The sequence below is a fragment of the Anabrus simplex genome, chromosome 6 (genome assembly GCF_040414725.1).
Source record: "Anabrus simplex isolate iqAnaSimp1 chromosome 6, ASM4041472v1, whole genome shotgun sequence".
In the NCBI taxonomy this organism is placed as follows: domain Eukaryota; kingdom Metazoa; phylum Arthropoda; class Insecta; order Orthoptera; family Tettigoniidae; genus Anabrus; species Anabrus simplex.
In genome coordinates this window covers 24,279,301-24,296,691 of record NC_090270.1, presented here as the reverse complement: position 1 = coordinate 24,296,691, position 17,391 = coordinate 24,279,301, and the positions used below count along the sequence as shown (strand labels likewise).

Below are 17,391 nucleotides of genomic sequence, written 5' to 3'. Positions count from 1 at the left end.
CATGTAAATACATCTTCATAGTTCACCGTTAATAATAATACTATTGGTTTTACGTCCCTCTAGCTACATCGGTATGGTTTACGGAGACGCCGAGATGCCGCAATTTTGTCCCCCAGGTGTTTTTTACGCGCTAGTAAATCTTATCTGCAAATACGACCGCACTGAGACAGCATCTAAACTACTAATTTGGGCTCTAACATCTGAGCCACTCAGCTCGGAATTATATACTGTTATACCTTTCACTGTTCAGTCTGCAAGCCTCTGTGAATTAACCGAGTACCAACATGATCCTCTGTTTGCAACTAGCTATGTGGCCTCATTTAATACTACAGCTCTTGTCTTTAAATCACAAACTCAGTTTAACAATCGTCACTTCCGTTTCATCTGCTTCTCTCACCCTCATCCATTCGCCTCACCATCAAAGCGGTTTATGCGTCAGCTTGAGCCATCGAGTTCATTCCTAACTTACCGTTCACTTCACCATTCCGAGTATCCTCCTGCTCTTGTTACTATCTATTTTTATTATCGCTACATTCATGTGAGTCCTTCAGGATTATAAAGAAGATATCCTGAATCCACCCAGCCTTCACTCCCCTACAGAAACATTGGCATGGAGCGAGTTGGTCGTCTGGTTAGCGTCACGCAGCAGTGAGCTTGCATTCGGGAGATAGTCTGTTCGAATTCACCGTCGACAGCCCTGAAGATTGTTTCCGGTGGTTTCACATTTACACTCCACGTAAATGCTGGGATGTACCTCAATTAAGGCTTGGGAGCTTCTTTTCCCTCCTTGGGTCGCCGAAAACCTTTGACGGATTAGTGTATCGTTAAACCACTAGCGAAATAAGACATAAACATTAGTCTAGGAAAAGAATGGATGTAGAGGTAATTTCACTCGAAAACACCTCCTTTTTTGACGGAAAACCGTTGATTGGAAGTACAAGTTGACTGCATTAGCTTTTTCAATATTTTGATTCTTTCTTCTTTTTTTTTTTTTTTTTTTTTTTTTTTTTTTTGCTATTTGCTTTACGTCGCACCGACACAGATAGGTCTTATCACGACGATGGGATAGGAAAGGCTTAGGAATGGGAAGGAAGCGGCCATGGCGAAACATTTGCCTGGTATGAAAAGGGGAAACCACGGAAAACCATCTTCAGGGCTGTCGACAGTGGGGTTCGAACCCACTATCTTCCGGATGCGAGCTCACAGCTGCGCACCACTAACCACACGGCCCACTCGCCCGGCATATTTTTTTTATCGTCGCACCGAAGCAGAGAAGGCATATGGTCACGATGGGATGGGAAAGGAAGCGACCGTGACCTTAATTAAGGTACAGACTGATGTGAAAATGGAAAACCATATTCAGGACAGCGGACAGCAGGTTTCGAACTTACTAAGTCCCAAATGAAAGCTCAGAGCTATGTGCACAAACCACCTAGCAAACTCAGTCGCTGTATTTAATTGACTTATTATCTATCTGTATAAAGCGCTAACGTGTTAGTTTCACAAAACTTAAGCTCTTAAACCAGAGGGATTTTAAAAGGTGCGGTTTGTACCAATATCTTCCAAATCTTCTCAATAATATAGGAAAAAATCTTGCATTTCTTGAAAAGTCAACCGAAATATAATTACGGCATTTTCAAGATAAAATACTTATACAAAGCCGCACCCAGATTGAATCGACCTTGCTGGATAGATTGTCGCTAAGCGACAGCGACTTACTCTTTATCATGATAGTAGTATGAGCAATGTATGTTCTAAAACAATGGGTGCTGTGTCAGCATTTTGTCACGAGGTCATTGACCCATGACGTCATGGTCACGTGCTATTGTTTACAAATAAGACCACATGCTCCTGACAGCCATCATCTTTACAAATCCTAACCTCACCTTTGGGCACGTGCACTTTATTTGGCGTGGAATTTAAATAAGTGGGCGAAGTTAAGCTCACAGCCGTCATTTTGACAGGTCCTAACCACGTGCACTTGTTCGGCGCGGAATTTGAAAAAGTGAACGAATCTAACCTCACTGCTATTATCTTCACGGGACTTAGCCACGTGCTTTTTACAAGTGTGCATGGCGTGGAATTTTGAAAAGGAGAACGACTCTAACCTCACAGCTGTCATCTCGGCGGGACTTAGGAACGTGCTTTTTAACAGGTGTGTGTGGCGCGGAATTTTGGAAAGAGAGGACGACTGGCGGCCTAACTAAACAGAACCTAGTTTTACGGGCAGATGCCCTTCCCAACGCCATCTTGCCAGATACCCTTCCCGACAACACCTTCGAGGGGCCTAACCTCACAGGGTCCTAGTTTTATGGCTAGATGCCTTTCCCGACACAACTTGTCAGATACCTCTTCCCTACACCATCTTATAGGGCCCTAACCTCAGAGGAACCTAGTTTTAAGGCTATCTGCCCTTCTTGACGGATACCCCTTTCCCGACACATTTTTAGAGGGGGCTAACCTCATAGGGTGGCCAGATGCCCCTTCCCGACACCAGACAGGTATGAGGTGCAGAATTTTGAAAAAGAGAACGATCCTAACCTCACAGCTGTCGTCCTGACGCGACTTAGCCACACACCACGTGCTTTCGGAACACCATCTTGGAGGAGCCTAACTTTACAGGTTCTAGTCTTAAGGTCAGATGCCCTTCCCGACACTATCTTACAGGATGCCCATCCCGACGCCGTCTTATAGAAAACTATACTCACATTACATAGTTTTACAGCCAGATGCAATTCCCGACGTCATCTCGGAAGGGCCTAGTTTTACGATCAGATGCTGTTACCGACGTCATCTTGCCAGTTCCCCCTTTCCCGACACCATCTTGAGCATTTACATCTCCATCCGACGGGCAAATAACTATTAACACGACCTCCTTTTCCTAAACGCATCTTTAGTTAGTTGTGCACCTGTATTACCGTGTGGTCTGCTCAAGGCTTTACGCCTCCATTCGACAGATACATAACCTCCTCCTTATTGTTTATCCCCTAGTTTTACGGATAGATGCCCTTTACTCCTTCTCCGCTGCCTCCACCTCCTCCTCCTCCTCCTCATCGTCTGTCCTAGTTTTACGGATAGGCTACTGGATGCCCTTTATCACGCAGGGAAGATAAAAAGATGAAATGAATGACGTAAAAAATATTTCAGCTGTACCTATCCTAGTCACTATTTTGTTAAAGACATGTTTTAGGCTGTACGTCGCCATCCGACCGATAAATAACGTGACGTCGCAGCGTGACCTGCCTCCTCCTCCTTATGAACATGTCTAAACATGATGACAGGGCTCAAGCAAACTTTGCAGGTTCTGTCCTGTTACAGAGGACCTGAAATGCATTGTGCTGTGACCTCTTAAAATGCTGACGTGACTGTGAATTTTTTTGAATGCATATATATATTTTCGTGTTTAGAACATACATGGGCTGTTGTTATCTTACCTTGCTTATAAATTTTAATAAAGAGTAAGATATGAATAGTCAGCATACAACTCCTTATGTTCTAAACAGAAAACTTACCTTGATTAAAAATAAATCCTAGGTGAATGTGGAGGCCGCGGTGAGGTGGGAATAAACATTCGAAATTGACACGCAGGCAACGTAGATCACGAACCTACTATCTTCTAAATACGAACTTACAACTGTATGGCTGACTCAGTATAAAACAAAACAATCGAAATTGACACGCAGGCAACCTAGATTGTGACTAGACACAAATACATAGTCACCGAGCGTGAATAAAAAATATCTATTACAGGCATGGATTCGAACCCCGATGTGGAAAGCAATGGGAAACTTCATCACTCCTTATTTTTGCGAGCTAGCCACACATCTACGTTTAAACGCAACGGATCGTAGCAAGACACAATTAGATAGTTATCGAGCTCCAAAAAAAGTTATCTATTACAAGCATGGATTCGAACCGTGAAGTGAGAAAGTACCTCACTCCTTATTTCTGCGAGCTGGCTACACATGTATAAATACATGAACACTAATCGCAGTAAAATAAAAACTCAGTAATTTTATACACACATGCAATGAACCTACCAACCTCAAGGCACAAATACATAGTCACCGAGTGAGAATAAAAAAAACAATTCTCTGTCATAGACCCTAAAATGAAGAGGAAGAGTATTTGTACACATGTTACGGGGAACTGCTGCAAAACAACAGATTATTCGAAATCTGTGATAAACTTTCCTGGTCATTACAAAAATTATAATGAACGAGTAAGATAATAATAGACCTAGGATAATATTCATAAAAAACAAGCGCACTACATTTGATGATGAAAGCAATGGGAAACTACTCCACTTCTTACAAAGCTGCACGCATGTAAACCGAGCTCGATAGCTGCAGTCCCTTAAGTGCGGCCGGTATCCAGTATTCGGGAGATAGTAGGTTCGAACCCCACTGTCGGCAACACTGAAAATGATTTTCCGTGATTTCCCATTTTCACACCAGGCAAATGCTGGGGCTGTACCTTAATTAAGGCCAAGCCCGCTTCCTTCCCACTCCTAGCCCTTCCCTGTCGCATCGTCACCATAAGACCTATCTGTGTCGGTGCGACGTAAAGCAACTGGCAAAAAAAGGGACGCATGTAACACAATGCAACGGCATTTGTCATGGAAATGCTGTGAACTGAAGCCCTACTCACGCAGGAAAGACAAACGCATTACATTGGATGATGAAAGGAAAGTGAAACTACTTCACTTCCTACAACACTGCACGCATATGCAACGGAAAATTGGTGTGTCAAGCAAATGCAAATTCCTATGCGAAGGACGCCGAAAATTAATCTTACTTTCTAAACGAGTGATTAATTCAAGAATTGGTAAATAAATGTATACAGTAAGCAAGAAAAGGGAGCTCTAAAAATATACAAAGCGTTCGTCTCACGCCTTCTGAGTCTTTTTATTCTGAACGTGGAAAGAAGTGGATGCGGTTACATTTACTTCCGAGAGGGCAGCACGGTTAAACGATTCCTTCCTTCATTCTGAATTCACAAGTGTGAGAAAACAAAGGTTTTGTGCCTTGTGACACTCTGAACGCCATTCCTTTGTTTGTGCGACTTTCGGAGCCTCTTTTCTTTCATTACAATTTTTTCCTTAAAGTCTACATCGTAATGCATTCTTTCCCTGTAACAAAAGGACCTGAAATGACTTATTAGAAGCAAGACGAACTTTTGTTCCATTCGCAGCAATGTAATATTTCTTCCTCGGCTCACTTCCCTCCTTCACGCCGGAAAATGAACTCTTGACGTCGTAACATGATATCTTTATACATTTTATATCGTAACGGTCTATTTCCTGAGTTAACACGACTACTACCAGCACTAACAATTCTTGACTTCCTCTTTCCCCACACCTGTGAGGTTGCCGGTCCTATGAGGATTTGGCCCTGTTTTACGGCCCTTGTGTGGAGAGGTGTCATGACTATTGTGTGTGAGTGCTGGGCTGAGTGGCTCAGGCGGTTGAGGTGCTGGTCTTCTTACCCCAACTTGGCAGGTTCGATGGTATTTCAAGGTGCTCAAATACGTCAGCCTCGTGCCGGTAGATTTACTGGCACGTAAAAGATCTCCTACCGGACTAAGTTTCGGCACCTCACCGTCTCCAAAAACCATGAAAATAGTTAGTAGGACGTAAAGCAATATCATTATTATTGTATTGCATGTTTCTGTGGTGGACGGTAGTGCGGTCTTTTGTCTGTATATGAAGAGGAGAGTATTGTGACAAACACCCAGTCCCGGAGCCGGAAGAATTAATCAGACACGATTAAAATCCCCGACCCGGTCGGGAATCGAACCCGGGATCCTTTATACCGAAGGCCTCAATGCTGACCATTCACCCAAGAAGTCGGACACTATCAGTTTTACAAGTTCATCAAACTTACAGGCTGTAAAGCAATCTTAGAGCTCATAAACAGCATGCTATCGAAAAGGGTGATCCGGGTTGTGATGCGTAATAAGCATAGTAAACTGAAAGTGCTCAATAATGGGCTTCCTCAAGGATCTGTGCTTTCCCCTTTGTTATTCAACCTGTATATTGCAAATATCCCTTCTACTACCTCCCATCAATTTGCTTATGCAGATGGCCTTGCTGTTATTACTCAACAGGCCACTTGGAGTTACTTTGGACCGAGCATTGTCCTTCAGGACACACTTGACTAAGAGTGCTGAGGGCAAGGAATAACATCATTCAGAAACGTGCGGGTTCAGTAAGGGCAGCTATTGCGTCCACTCTTCGATCATCAGCAATGGGTTTAGTCTACTCGACGGCAGAGTACTGTTCCTCTGTATGGTTGAACAGCCCAAGTGTTACGCAGATCGACACTGTTGTGAATCAGACAGTGCGCATCATTAGTGGTACAGTAAAGCCTACTCGTCTTTTCTTGTTACCCGTATTGAGCCATATGGAACCTTCAAGAATAAGGAGAGTTTATAATCTGATTCGTGAGTTATCAGCGAACGTCGGTCTTCCCATACATGAAGCCTTACTTCATAGATTTGGCCGTTTGAAATCACGTTCCCCGCCTATACTTAAAGCGAAAGAACTGATAAACAGAGGGTTTAACGCCTCAGTAGAATGGAGACAGGAAATGAATAATGTAACTCCGAAGGAGTGGTAGTCTCTGTTCAATACCCAACATCCACCAGCAGGTTTTGATCTGCCACGTAAAACGTGCGTTGCCCTTAACAGGGTAAGGACCAGCCCTGGGATATGTGGCTCGCTGCTCTATAAGTAGGGCTCGAGAAATTCACCTAACTGTGACTGTGGTGCGGAAAAACAGAGTATCGTGCATATTGTTACCGAATGTCGTAACAGGCGTACTTGGGTTCGCTCAAAGACTTTGCTCAAGCAAAGAGTGGCTAGACAATTTAGATATTAAACTTCGAATATTTCAGGTGCCCAGTTGATTGTTTTCCATTTTAGATTGTTACAACAATTTTATTTTATATGTATTGTGTAATTTGCCTTGTGCTAAATAAATAAGCATTACTACTAATAATACCGGGTGAATCGACTGCGTGGTTTGCATCACGTTGATTTGAGGTTACGTTCGGAAGATGGTGGGTTCAAACCAGGTTCTAAAGGACTCATCAAGCTGCTAGAACAATATGGTGTGGGAAAGTCTATTTTCAGTAATTTTGTCAACGAAGGCTTGTTTTCGAGCTAGTTTGAAGGATTTTTTCTAGCAAATCAGTACGATTAATGTACGGTAGTGGCATTAGTGTTACATAGCTGGAGCAGACAACAGATATTATTTCTGGGTTACAGTGCAGCAAGGTGGCAGGTTTGTACATTGAAATCACGGTTCCCAGCATTTCCTGTGATAGGCAGTTCTCCCGTTCATTAACAAAGGTCAATTCTTCGTCAGTATTATCATATTTTCCAGACCGGTTTTATTTTGCCCACACTGTATTTTGTTGCGGAATGCTTGTTTGGCAAGCGCTATTCTTCTTCTTAGCTCTTGGCTGCGACGGTTATCATTTGTGATTAGACTTCCGAGGTAACGGAAACTAGTGACTTGTTCCACTACTTTGTTAGCAAACCTGATGTTGGTGTGATTGCGCTCAGGGTGTTTACATACAAATAATTTTTTTTCTTCACGTTAATGTTTAAGTATAAATCTACTAAATTTGATGACAGCATATTCAGCATCTTGGATGATTCCCTTTCTGAGTCTGCAATCATCTCCACGGTAATTAAAACGGAGAGGAGGTTTCCCCTTGCTAAAACCCACAACTTAAATTCTCAACTTTCACCAACATGCTACATTCTGCTTTCCATGTCGACGTCTTTTTGCGGTCGCTCACAATCCTCTAATTCACTTATTACTCTCTACAGTATTATATCATCCAGGAAAAGCTTAATATCTAATTCCAGCTCTTCATTTATATACAAAATGACCCAAAAGTGCGTTAAAATTTGACGAGGCAATACTTCACGTGATATTGGAGGTTGAGAGTAATTAATTCTCATATGATTGGCATAAAATGAGGTTTTACTGACACCAAAATAAAGTACACAAAATGACTAACACGTGGCACGTGGTACCATGTCTGGTACAAATGGCCACACATGTTTTGAAATGACATGGGGTTTTATTGATACCAACAACGAGTGCACAAACAGGCCAAGAGATGGTGCTGGACAGCAACACGCATGAGACTCGTGTGCGGTATAACAGGTTCTGTCCTTAGAGAGGGCGTCACATGCGCCTTCAATCGCGCCATGTCATGCTTGGCCTCCCCAGTCCCCTGACCTCAATCAGTGTGATTATTGGTTGTGGATTTATCTGAAATCGCAAATCTCCCTCATTCGTCCGACCTCATTACGGATGTTAAAAGACAACATCCGACGGCAATTTCTCACCATACCTACGGATATGCTGTACAGTGCTGTTGACAACATTGTCCGTCGTCTACAGGTATTGCTGACGAATAACGGCCGACATATTGAGCATTTGTTATAAACAACATCATATTATCATCATATTATCTAAACCTCGATTGTTATACTAATCATTGCTTGAGTATCGCAAGGAGCGCCATCTGTTGGTCATTTTGTGTACTTTATTTTGGTGTCAATAGAATCCTGTGTTTTATAATGCATCAACCTCTCTATCTCCAATATTCCGTAAAGTATGGCCTCTTCAAAAATGAACGCTCTTTTGGGTCACGCTGTATAAGAGAAAACATAAAGGTCGAATAATAGCTCCTTGAGGAACTCCCCACTTAATGATCACGGGATCAGATAATGCTTCACTACGCTTTTGTCTAGCGGAATTGCCCGTAGTTTTTCCCAGTAGTCTCCTATTATCTGCATTATCAAAAGCCGTCTGATTTTAAAAAATAAAGGTAATCTTACTTGTACATCGAATACAGAGATATCGTAGAAATAATTACACTGAAAGAACGCCCATTTGAGAATTGCACTGTTTTAAATTATTCCGAGTATAAAGTGAAAGAGGCCAGGGCAGCGTTTAAGTGTGTAATAGGGTGCATGTGATGAGGTCGTTATCAAATTGTCCACATTCCAGTGGACGTCCTGCGAGGTAACGCGCCAAATTGTTACGGTACTTTTAAATGATGCGTCGCATACCAAAAATTACACGCAAATTCATTTCCTCACTGCCAACCCGTATTTATAAATTAAATAGGGGAAAGGTACAAAGGTCCACATTTCTCATGTGGGACTGTACAGTCTGGGTCTATTAAAAGGAGCAAAGAGACATGTTTTGTTACAAGCCAGTGCATGTTATACTTTAAAATGTGACTGTACAGTCCGTGGCCATTAAACCTCACAAAGAGGCGACATGTTGTCACAAGTACATGGCCAGACCAGGTGATATTTTCAACTATGATTGTACGCACCTGGTACAATAAAAGAAATAAAGAGGTACATGTAATAGAACTATCATTAGCGCAGTCCTATAGGCGTTGTCAGTTCACTGTATTATCGGGACATCTAGTAGTCAAATTGTTTTCTATTATAATAAAATTCAGCAAACGCGTGCCTTTTTCCAGATTAGTGGCCTGGCACCTCTGAGCAGTAAAAGATCAAATCATTCTTCGCCTAAGACATTTTTCGTTTTTATTTTATCCATTATTAAGCACCCTTTATGATGATTTGGCCTTCCTGAAAACTCAAAAATCCTTATAACTAAGTTATAAAAGGAAGTGTTTGAGTGTCTGTGTCTGCACAAAGTGTGTGCCATACCTACGACACACAGAAATCTGAAATTTTTAACATAGATAGATGGAAAGGAGTCATAATGCACCTCGAAGTCGGATTTTTAATTTTCGCTTTCGTTGATGAGCAATAAACGAGAAACCGGCGAAAACATGTGTTGGGATATAAAAACACAGCGTGCTGTCGCTAGGCAACGTACGTAAGATACGTAACATAAGTCAAGGAGCCATACTCAGTCCATGAGTTAGGAAGCCATTTCCGGTCCCCAACACTAGGACCCTTATTCAGTCAGTGATGTCCGGAAGTGTTTGTTTCTCTGTGTGCATATACCGATGCACAGCCAAATCTTCGGCACACAAAGATCTGAAATATTTAACGTAGGCTTATTCTTACATGAATCTTTGTATGCCTTAATTATCAGTATTAGTTTCAATCGTTTTACTTGATTGTCGCAAACGGTGCTTCTCCTCATTGTGAACTATTTGTTGGAAGCTAACACTCTATACATTTTAGATCAAAACGGAAGGACACATAATATAGTTTTTCCGGAAGTTCTATAAGGACTATGGGGATTGAAAGTAACCGACTACATATCAAAGTAGACGTGTGTGTTCGTATATTTCACCTTGCAGCCACAACTATCTATCACAGACCACTGGTGCTTGTGTGCCTTGAGCCTCCCATCGTACACAATATTGGTTGCGTGTCTGTAGCAGATGTTGGAGATGTGGGACTTGAAAGTGGCTGACTTCGTCAATGAATGTATTAAAGCGAGTGAGAATGTACTGGAAGGATCGGAGTGAGAATGTATTCTAGAAGGCTGTGATGTGTACTCCTTGGTTTTATATACCACCTTTGATTCATCTGGCAGGAGTAATGGTGATCTCAAAACCATAAGAGTTTACTGCCTGAGTACAACTCTGAGTAATTTCTGTAATTCCTGTAGATAAAGCAGATACTTAGGTACTGAAACAGCTCCTTTACCATATCATTGAGACAGTAATCCTAACCGGAAAAGAAAAAGGGAAATGGGTTTTCATACCAATAATTCCATTAATCTCAACTGATTTGACACTTTGATTCATACGATAACAATTTCCCAGTGAGATTAGCTTATACTAGTATGACTATGAATAAGGCTCAGAGCAGAAAATCTGTTTCTGCATGCGGCAGACAACAAGACATCAAGTGTAGTATATAAGAAAGTATTTTGATGAAATCTCTTAGTAAGTAAGATGTTTAAATACCCCGAAAAAGAATAAACATTAAAGAAAAAACGGAAAAAGAGTGGTCTTTAAATGCACATCTCCTGTATTATATAGGTAAAATCGCACGGATGTACCAACAAAACAAGTGAGGCGGGTTGCCTTCACCAAGTATTATAATAAAAATGAAATAATGTATTTCACGCAATTTATATTAAAACAATGTGTGTTATAAATTTTTTTGTTGCTTTGAAATACATTGTTTAAAACATACAGCGGTTAAATTAATAAACGCGGGAGAAACCGCAGGGACATTCTAGTAATAAGTAATATAGATATAATAAATATGAACTACTACAAAATATGTTTCAACATTATAATGAACACATCCATTCACTGTCAGTGGTTACATCTATGGATGGTTAAGAGGCGCATTATTCAACATACTGTGTTGGTTACAGCAAAGGAAATCTGTCTATACATTGTATTTCACTTTTTCTAATAGTTTGCGTCACACTAACACATATAAAGGTTTCTCGGCGCCGGATGGATATGAAACGGCCTATGCGAGTTGTATAAATGCGGATGATTCAAACGGTATACTAAAATATTGGAAAAATTAATATTTTTTATGAGCCAGACTTCCATGTAATCTTCTCTCTCTGTTTATTTCAGGTGGACAAGAATAGGCTCGCCGACATCATCGGCGCCGATCACATTATTATCATCCTGGTGATATTCTGCCTCATCCTGTCGTGCATGTGCTTCGCCTTCCTCTACAACTGCATCAAGAAGTTGATCCACGACCACAAGATCATCCGGGTGAGTGATAGCTGGAGCCCGCCAGCTAGAGGACAGTAGGCCACGTACGTTGACTACTTATCGGGGCTTTCTTCTCTCTAAACTATGGCAACCCATTACGAGCTGCTTAATGTCCCTTCCATTGCTGTAGATATTATTGATGAGCCGTTTTCCAATAATGGAGAAACTGAGTTAATGGCTGTACATATTTTAATGAACAATACCTTATTTTAAAATGAACGTGGTGGTGGTTGTAGTATATACCAGGTGGCTCCCGAACGCCGTACTTTCTACTTAAAAATTTCCCGCATGCACAAATGATGAATGGGATGTCTACCAACTGATTTTCACAGGGGCACTACTGCCAGCGGGTAGGTTACGTCAGACTATGAAGAGGTAAGAACCAGCCTGTCGCTCGCCGCATGTTACTCAGCGTTACAGGTCTAATGCACTCCTTGCAATAGTAAACATCGTTTTCCACCGCATATTTCTCTGTTGGTGTATGATACAGCCGCACTGTATCTGCTGTCAACATATCGGCAATGGATAGTGTGTTCAGCAGCGACAAATACACAGACATTATTTTAATCTGGACAGCATGGTCGGAATGCAGCCGAAGCTCCAAACAGACATAGGGCATTGCCCCCTACACACGTATTTCACCGAACAGTATTAGTTTTTGTTTCATACAAGCAACTCTATTATCGAGTGGAATGTCTACACTTGTATAAATTAATATGTTATGAAGTTTCCTTTTCTAAATCTTTGGTGGGTTTACAAACAGTAGCGGTGATTAAGGGGTGGGGTGAGGAGGGACAGTGGCACCCTGCCCCCACTTTTTGGAGTAAACATTACATTTTTTCCAATTTAGCCAGCTGGAACTAGGAATTATTTTTAAAAAGCTTTTTGTATAAGCCTTGTTGTCTTATCTGCTAATTATTTCCTTTATTTTTTAATTTTTATTTTTATTTTTTTAAGGGCTACGCGTGGAAAGGAAGAGGCCGTGGCCTTAATTAAGTTACAGCCCTAGCACTTCCCTGGTGTGAAAATAGGAAAACACGGAAAACCGTCTTCAGGCCTGCCGACAGTAGGATTCGAAACCACTATCTCCCACGTGCAAGCTCACAGCTGCACGCCCCTAACACCACGGCCTGCTCGCCCGGTGCAAGTAAATAGAAGTACGGCATGATTATGCAATTAAAATCATTTAGTATTTGAATACACACTAAGAAACTAACAGACACTAAACGAGACTGCCAGACAGACGGATGCGCGCGGCGGGCGGGTGAATTATAACTCAGTGTCCACAATCTTGTCTAAAAATATGTGTCCCTACTACCCTTCCTCACAGCACATGCAAAGTCTCCACTACTTGCCGCAGCGCTATACAAATCGGTTAGCCTCGACGAACGGCATTTTGTGCTTATTTCCGCCAATAATTATGTTAATAATTAAAAAATAAAGGAAATAATTAGCAGATAAAACAACAAGGCTCGTACAAATAGCTTTTTTTAAATAATTCCTAGTTCCAGCTGGCTAAAGTGGAAATAAATGTAATGTTTACTCCAAAAAGTGGGGGTAGGGTGCCACTGTCCCTCCTCGCCCCACCCCCTAATCACCGCTACTGCTTATAAAGACGCCAAAGATGTAGAAACGGAAATTTAATAACATATTAATTTATACACGTGTAGATATTCCACTCGATAATAGAGTTGCTTGTATGAAACAAAAGCTAATACTGTTCGGTGAAATACGTGTGCAGGGGGCAATGGCCTACTGTACGTCTGTTTGGAGTTTCGGCTGAATTCCGACCAGGTTGTCTGGATTAAAATAATGTCTGTGTATTTGTCGCTGCTGAACAAATTATCCATTGCCGATATGCTGACAGCAAATATAGTACGGCTATACCAAACACCAGCCTAGAAATATGCGGTGAAAAACGATGTTTACTATTCCAAGGGGTGCATTAGACATGTAGCACTGAGAAACATGCTGCGAGCGAGAGGCTGGTATTAATCTCTTCATATTCTGACGTAACCTACCCGCTAGCAGTAGTGCGCCTGTGAAAATCAGTTGGTAGACATCCCATTCATCATTTGTGCATGCGGGACATTTGTAAGTAGAAAGTACGGCGTTCTTGAGCCCCCTAGTATACATGAAATGCAAACGTGTATGTTTCGCAAGACTCAAGCTCTTAAAGCAGAGGGATTTAAAAGGTGCAGTTTGTACCAAAATCTTTCAAATCGTCTCAACAGTACAGGAAAACTCCTACATTTCTGAAAAATCAACGGAAAAATACTGTATTTATATTATGTAATTAATTTAATTACAAAGCCGCACCAATATTTGGATCGACCTTGAAGGATAGATTGTCGCTAGGCGACAGCGACTTACTCTATCATGATAGGCCGGTAAGAAATGCTGTTTATAGGAGGATGCGAACACGCCGCCATGTTTTATGAAGTACCTTTCTTGCTAGGTTCATGTAACTAGGCAACTCATTGCCTGTTGTTTGGAAATAGCAATCCAACATGCCGTGTTCGAGATGTACTTCCATGTAACTTGGCAACTCATTTCTTGTTGTTTGGAAATAGCAACCCAACATGCCGTGATCGAGATGTACTTTCATGTAACTAGGCAACTCATTGCCTATTGTTTGGAAATAGCAATCCAACATGCCGTGTTCGAGATGTACTTTCATGTAACTAGGCAACTCATTGCCGATTGTTTGGAAATAGCAATCCAACATGCCGTGTTCGAGATGTACTTTCATGTAACTAGGCAACTCATTTCTTGTTGTTTGGAAATAGCAATCCAACATGCCGTGTTCGAGACGTACTTTCATGTAACTAGGCAACTCATTGCCGATTGTTTGGAAATAGCAATCCAACATGCCGTGTTCGAGATGTACTTTCATGTAACTAGGCAACTCATTTCTTGTTGTTTGGAAATAGCAATCCAACATGCCGTGTTCGAGATGTACTTTCATGTAACTAGGCAACTCATTGCCTATTGTTTGGAAATAGCAATCCAACATGCCGTGTTCGAGATGTACTTTCATGTAACTTGGCAACTCATTGCCTGTTGTTTGGAAATAGCAACCCAACATGCCGTGATCGAGATGTACTTTCATGTAACTAGGCAACTCATTGCCTATTGTTTGGAAATAGCAATCCAACATGCCGTGTTCGAGATGTACTTTCATGTAACTAGGCAACTCATTGCCTGTTGTTTGGAAATAGCAATCCAACATGCTGTGTTCGAGATGTACGGTACTTTCATGTAACTAGGCAAATCATTGCCCAGGAATCTGTTCATTTTCGCACCAGATGGAAAAGCAAAGAATGTCAAGTCGTTGCAATGAACATCATGAATCATGCAAATAAAAGGCCATTTATGTAGGCAAATAGAAGTAGTTTAATAAAATTAATAGACACAGGAATCTAAAAAATAGAACGTAGTTGTAGTAATTATTTCTTTGGTTTGTAAGTGAAATTACAAGTAAATGTAATAAGAAAATATAAATAACCAGACAACCAAGAATAATGAAGGAAATTGTCAATAAAAATTACACAAAGTAGAATTAATAAAAAACACCCTTTATTTATTGTGGCGTAGCAGCGTACGCCGGTTATCAACTAGTATAATTAATTTCGTGTGGCTATTTCTATCCAGGTACAACCCTTGTAAGGCAGATCCTCCGATGAGGGTGGGCGGCATCTGCCCCATGTGTAGGTATCTTCGTGTTTTTGTGGTGTCATGTGTGGTGTGTGAGTTCCAGGGACGTTGGGGACAGCACAGCCACCCAGCCACCGAGCCACTGGAATTAACCAATGAAGGTTAAAATCACGACCCGGCCTGTAATCGAACCCGGGACCCTCCGAACCGAAGGCCAGTACGCTGACCATTCAGCTAACGAGTCCGACGGTAGTTGTGGTGACATTTGTTTAACAGGAACCTTCCTCTCTTAACATTAATCTAAGGGCAAAATAAACAGGTCCGACACTTCGAAGAACAAAAGTGTCGGTGGAAGCAAAGCAAGGACCACGAAAGGTGTGAAAACGAAAGGCTCACTAGGGTTCGCAACCTTTCAGTTTTATGCACCGAGAGTATGAGCTGAACGGGCTGATTCACGTATATGTGAGCTTGCATTCGGGAGATGGTGGATTCGCGTATCTGTGAGCTTACATTCTGGCGATGGTGGGTTCGCATATCTGTGAGCTTGCATTCGGGAGATGGTGGGTTCGCGTATCTGTGAGCTTGCATTCGGGAGATGGTGGGTTCACGTATCTGTGAACTTACATTCTGTAGATGGTGGATTCGCGTATCTGTGAGCTTACATTCTGGAGATGGTGGGTTCGCGTATCTGTGAGCTTGCATTCGGGAGATGGTGGGTTCGCGTATCTGTGAGTTGCACTCGGGATATAGTGGGTTCGCGTATCTGTGAGCTTGCATTCGGGAGATGGTGGGTTCGCGTATCTGTGAGCTTGCACTCGGGATATAGCGGGTTCGCGTATCTGTGAGCTTGCACTCGGGAGATGGTGGGTTCAAGTATCTGTGAGCTTGCACTCGGAAGATGGTGGATTCGCGTATCTGTGAGCTTGCATTCGGGAGATGGTGGGTTCACGTATCTGTGAGCTTTCATTCTGGAGATGGTGGATTCGCGTATCTGTGAGCTTACATTCTGGAGATGGTGGGTTCAAGTATCTGTGAGCTTGTATTCGGGAGATAGTGGGCTCGCTGAGTTTGCACTCGGTCGATTGTGGTTTCGCGTATCTGTCAGCTTATATTCTGGAGATAGTGGACTCGCGTATCTGTGAGCTTGAGCTTGCACTCGGGAGATTGTGGTTTCACGTATCTGTTAGCTTATATTCGGGAGATAGTGGGTTCACGTATCTGTGAGCTTGCATTCGGAAGATGGTTGGCTCGCGTATCTGGGAGCTTGAGCTTGCACTCGGGAGATGGTGGGTTCACGTATCTGTGAACTTGCATTCGGGAGATAGCGAGTTCACGTATCTGTGAGCTTGCATTCCGAAGATGCTGGGTTCACGTACCTATGAGCTTGTATTCGGCAGATAGCGGGTTCGAACCCTACTGTCGACAGCCCTGAAGATGGTCTTTCGTGGTTTCCCATTTTCACACCAGTCAAGTGCTGGGGCTGCACCTAAATTAAAGCCACGGCCAGTTCCTTCCCACTACTAGCTCTTTCCTGCCCCATCGTCGCCATAAGACTTATCTGTGTCGGTGCGACGTAAAAGTAATATTTTCTAATTTTTGTCAATTCAGAAATCTTACTTGCATTGGCCACGATTCGAACTGCGGCCTCCTCAGTGACAGGGGCACACGGCTTTCACGCCCCTCTATTCGACCTTCTTATTCCTTTTCGACCCTCTACAGGACTGAGTGGCTCAGACGGTTGAGGCGCTGGCCTTCTAACTCCAACTTGGCGGGTTCGATCCGGGCCCCGTGCGGTGGTATTTGAAGATGCTCAAACACGTCAGCCTCTTGTCGGGAGATTTACTGGCACATAAAAGAAATCCTGCGGGATTAAATTCTGGCACCTACCGTCTCCGAAAAACCGTAAAAATGTAGTTAGTGGGACGTAAAGCCTATTACATTATATATTTTAAAATGTTCCTGACCCTCTTACTTACTTTTACGAACATACTAATCTGAATTTAAAATGAAAAATATGAC

General features: G+C 42.2%; 1 protein-coding gene across 1 annotated transcript in view; it reads left to right on the top strand.

Annotated features, from left to right (window-relative positions):
* LOC136875841 (uncharacterized) overlaps positions 1 to 17,391 on the top strand; it is a 479,643-nt gene that overhangs the window by 314,410 nt on the left and 147,842 nt on the right. Inside the window, exon 4 of the mRNA XM_068228200.1 lies at positions 11,569 to 11,715. Coding sequence (XP_068084301.1) covers positions 11,569 to 11,715 — 147 coding nt within the window. The remainder of the gene's footprint in view (positions 1 to 11,568; positions 11,716 to 17,391) is intronic.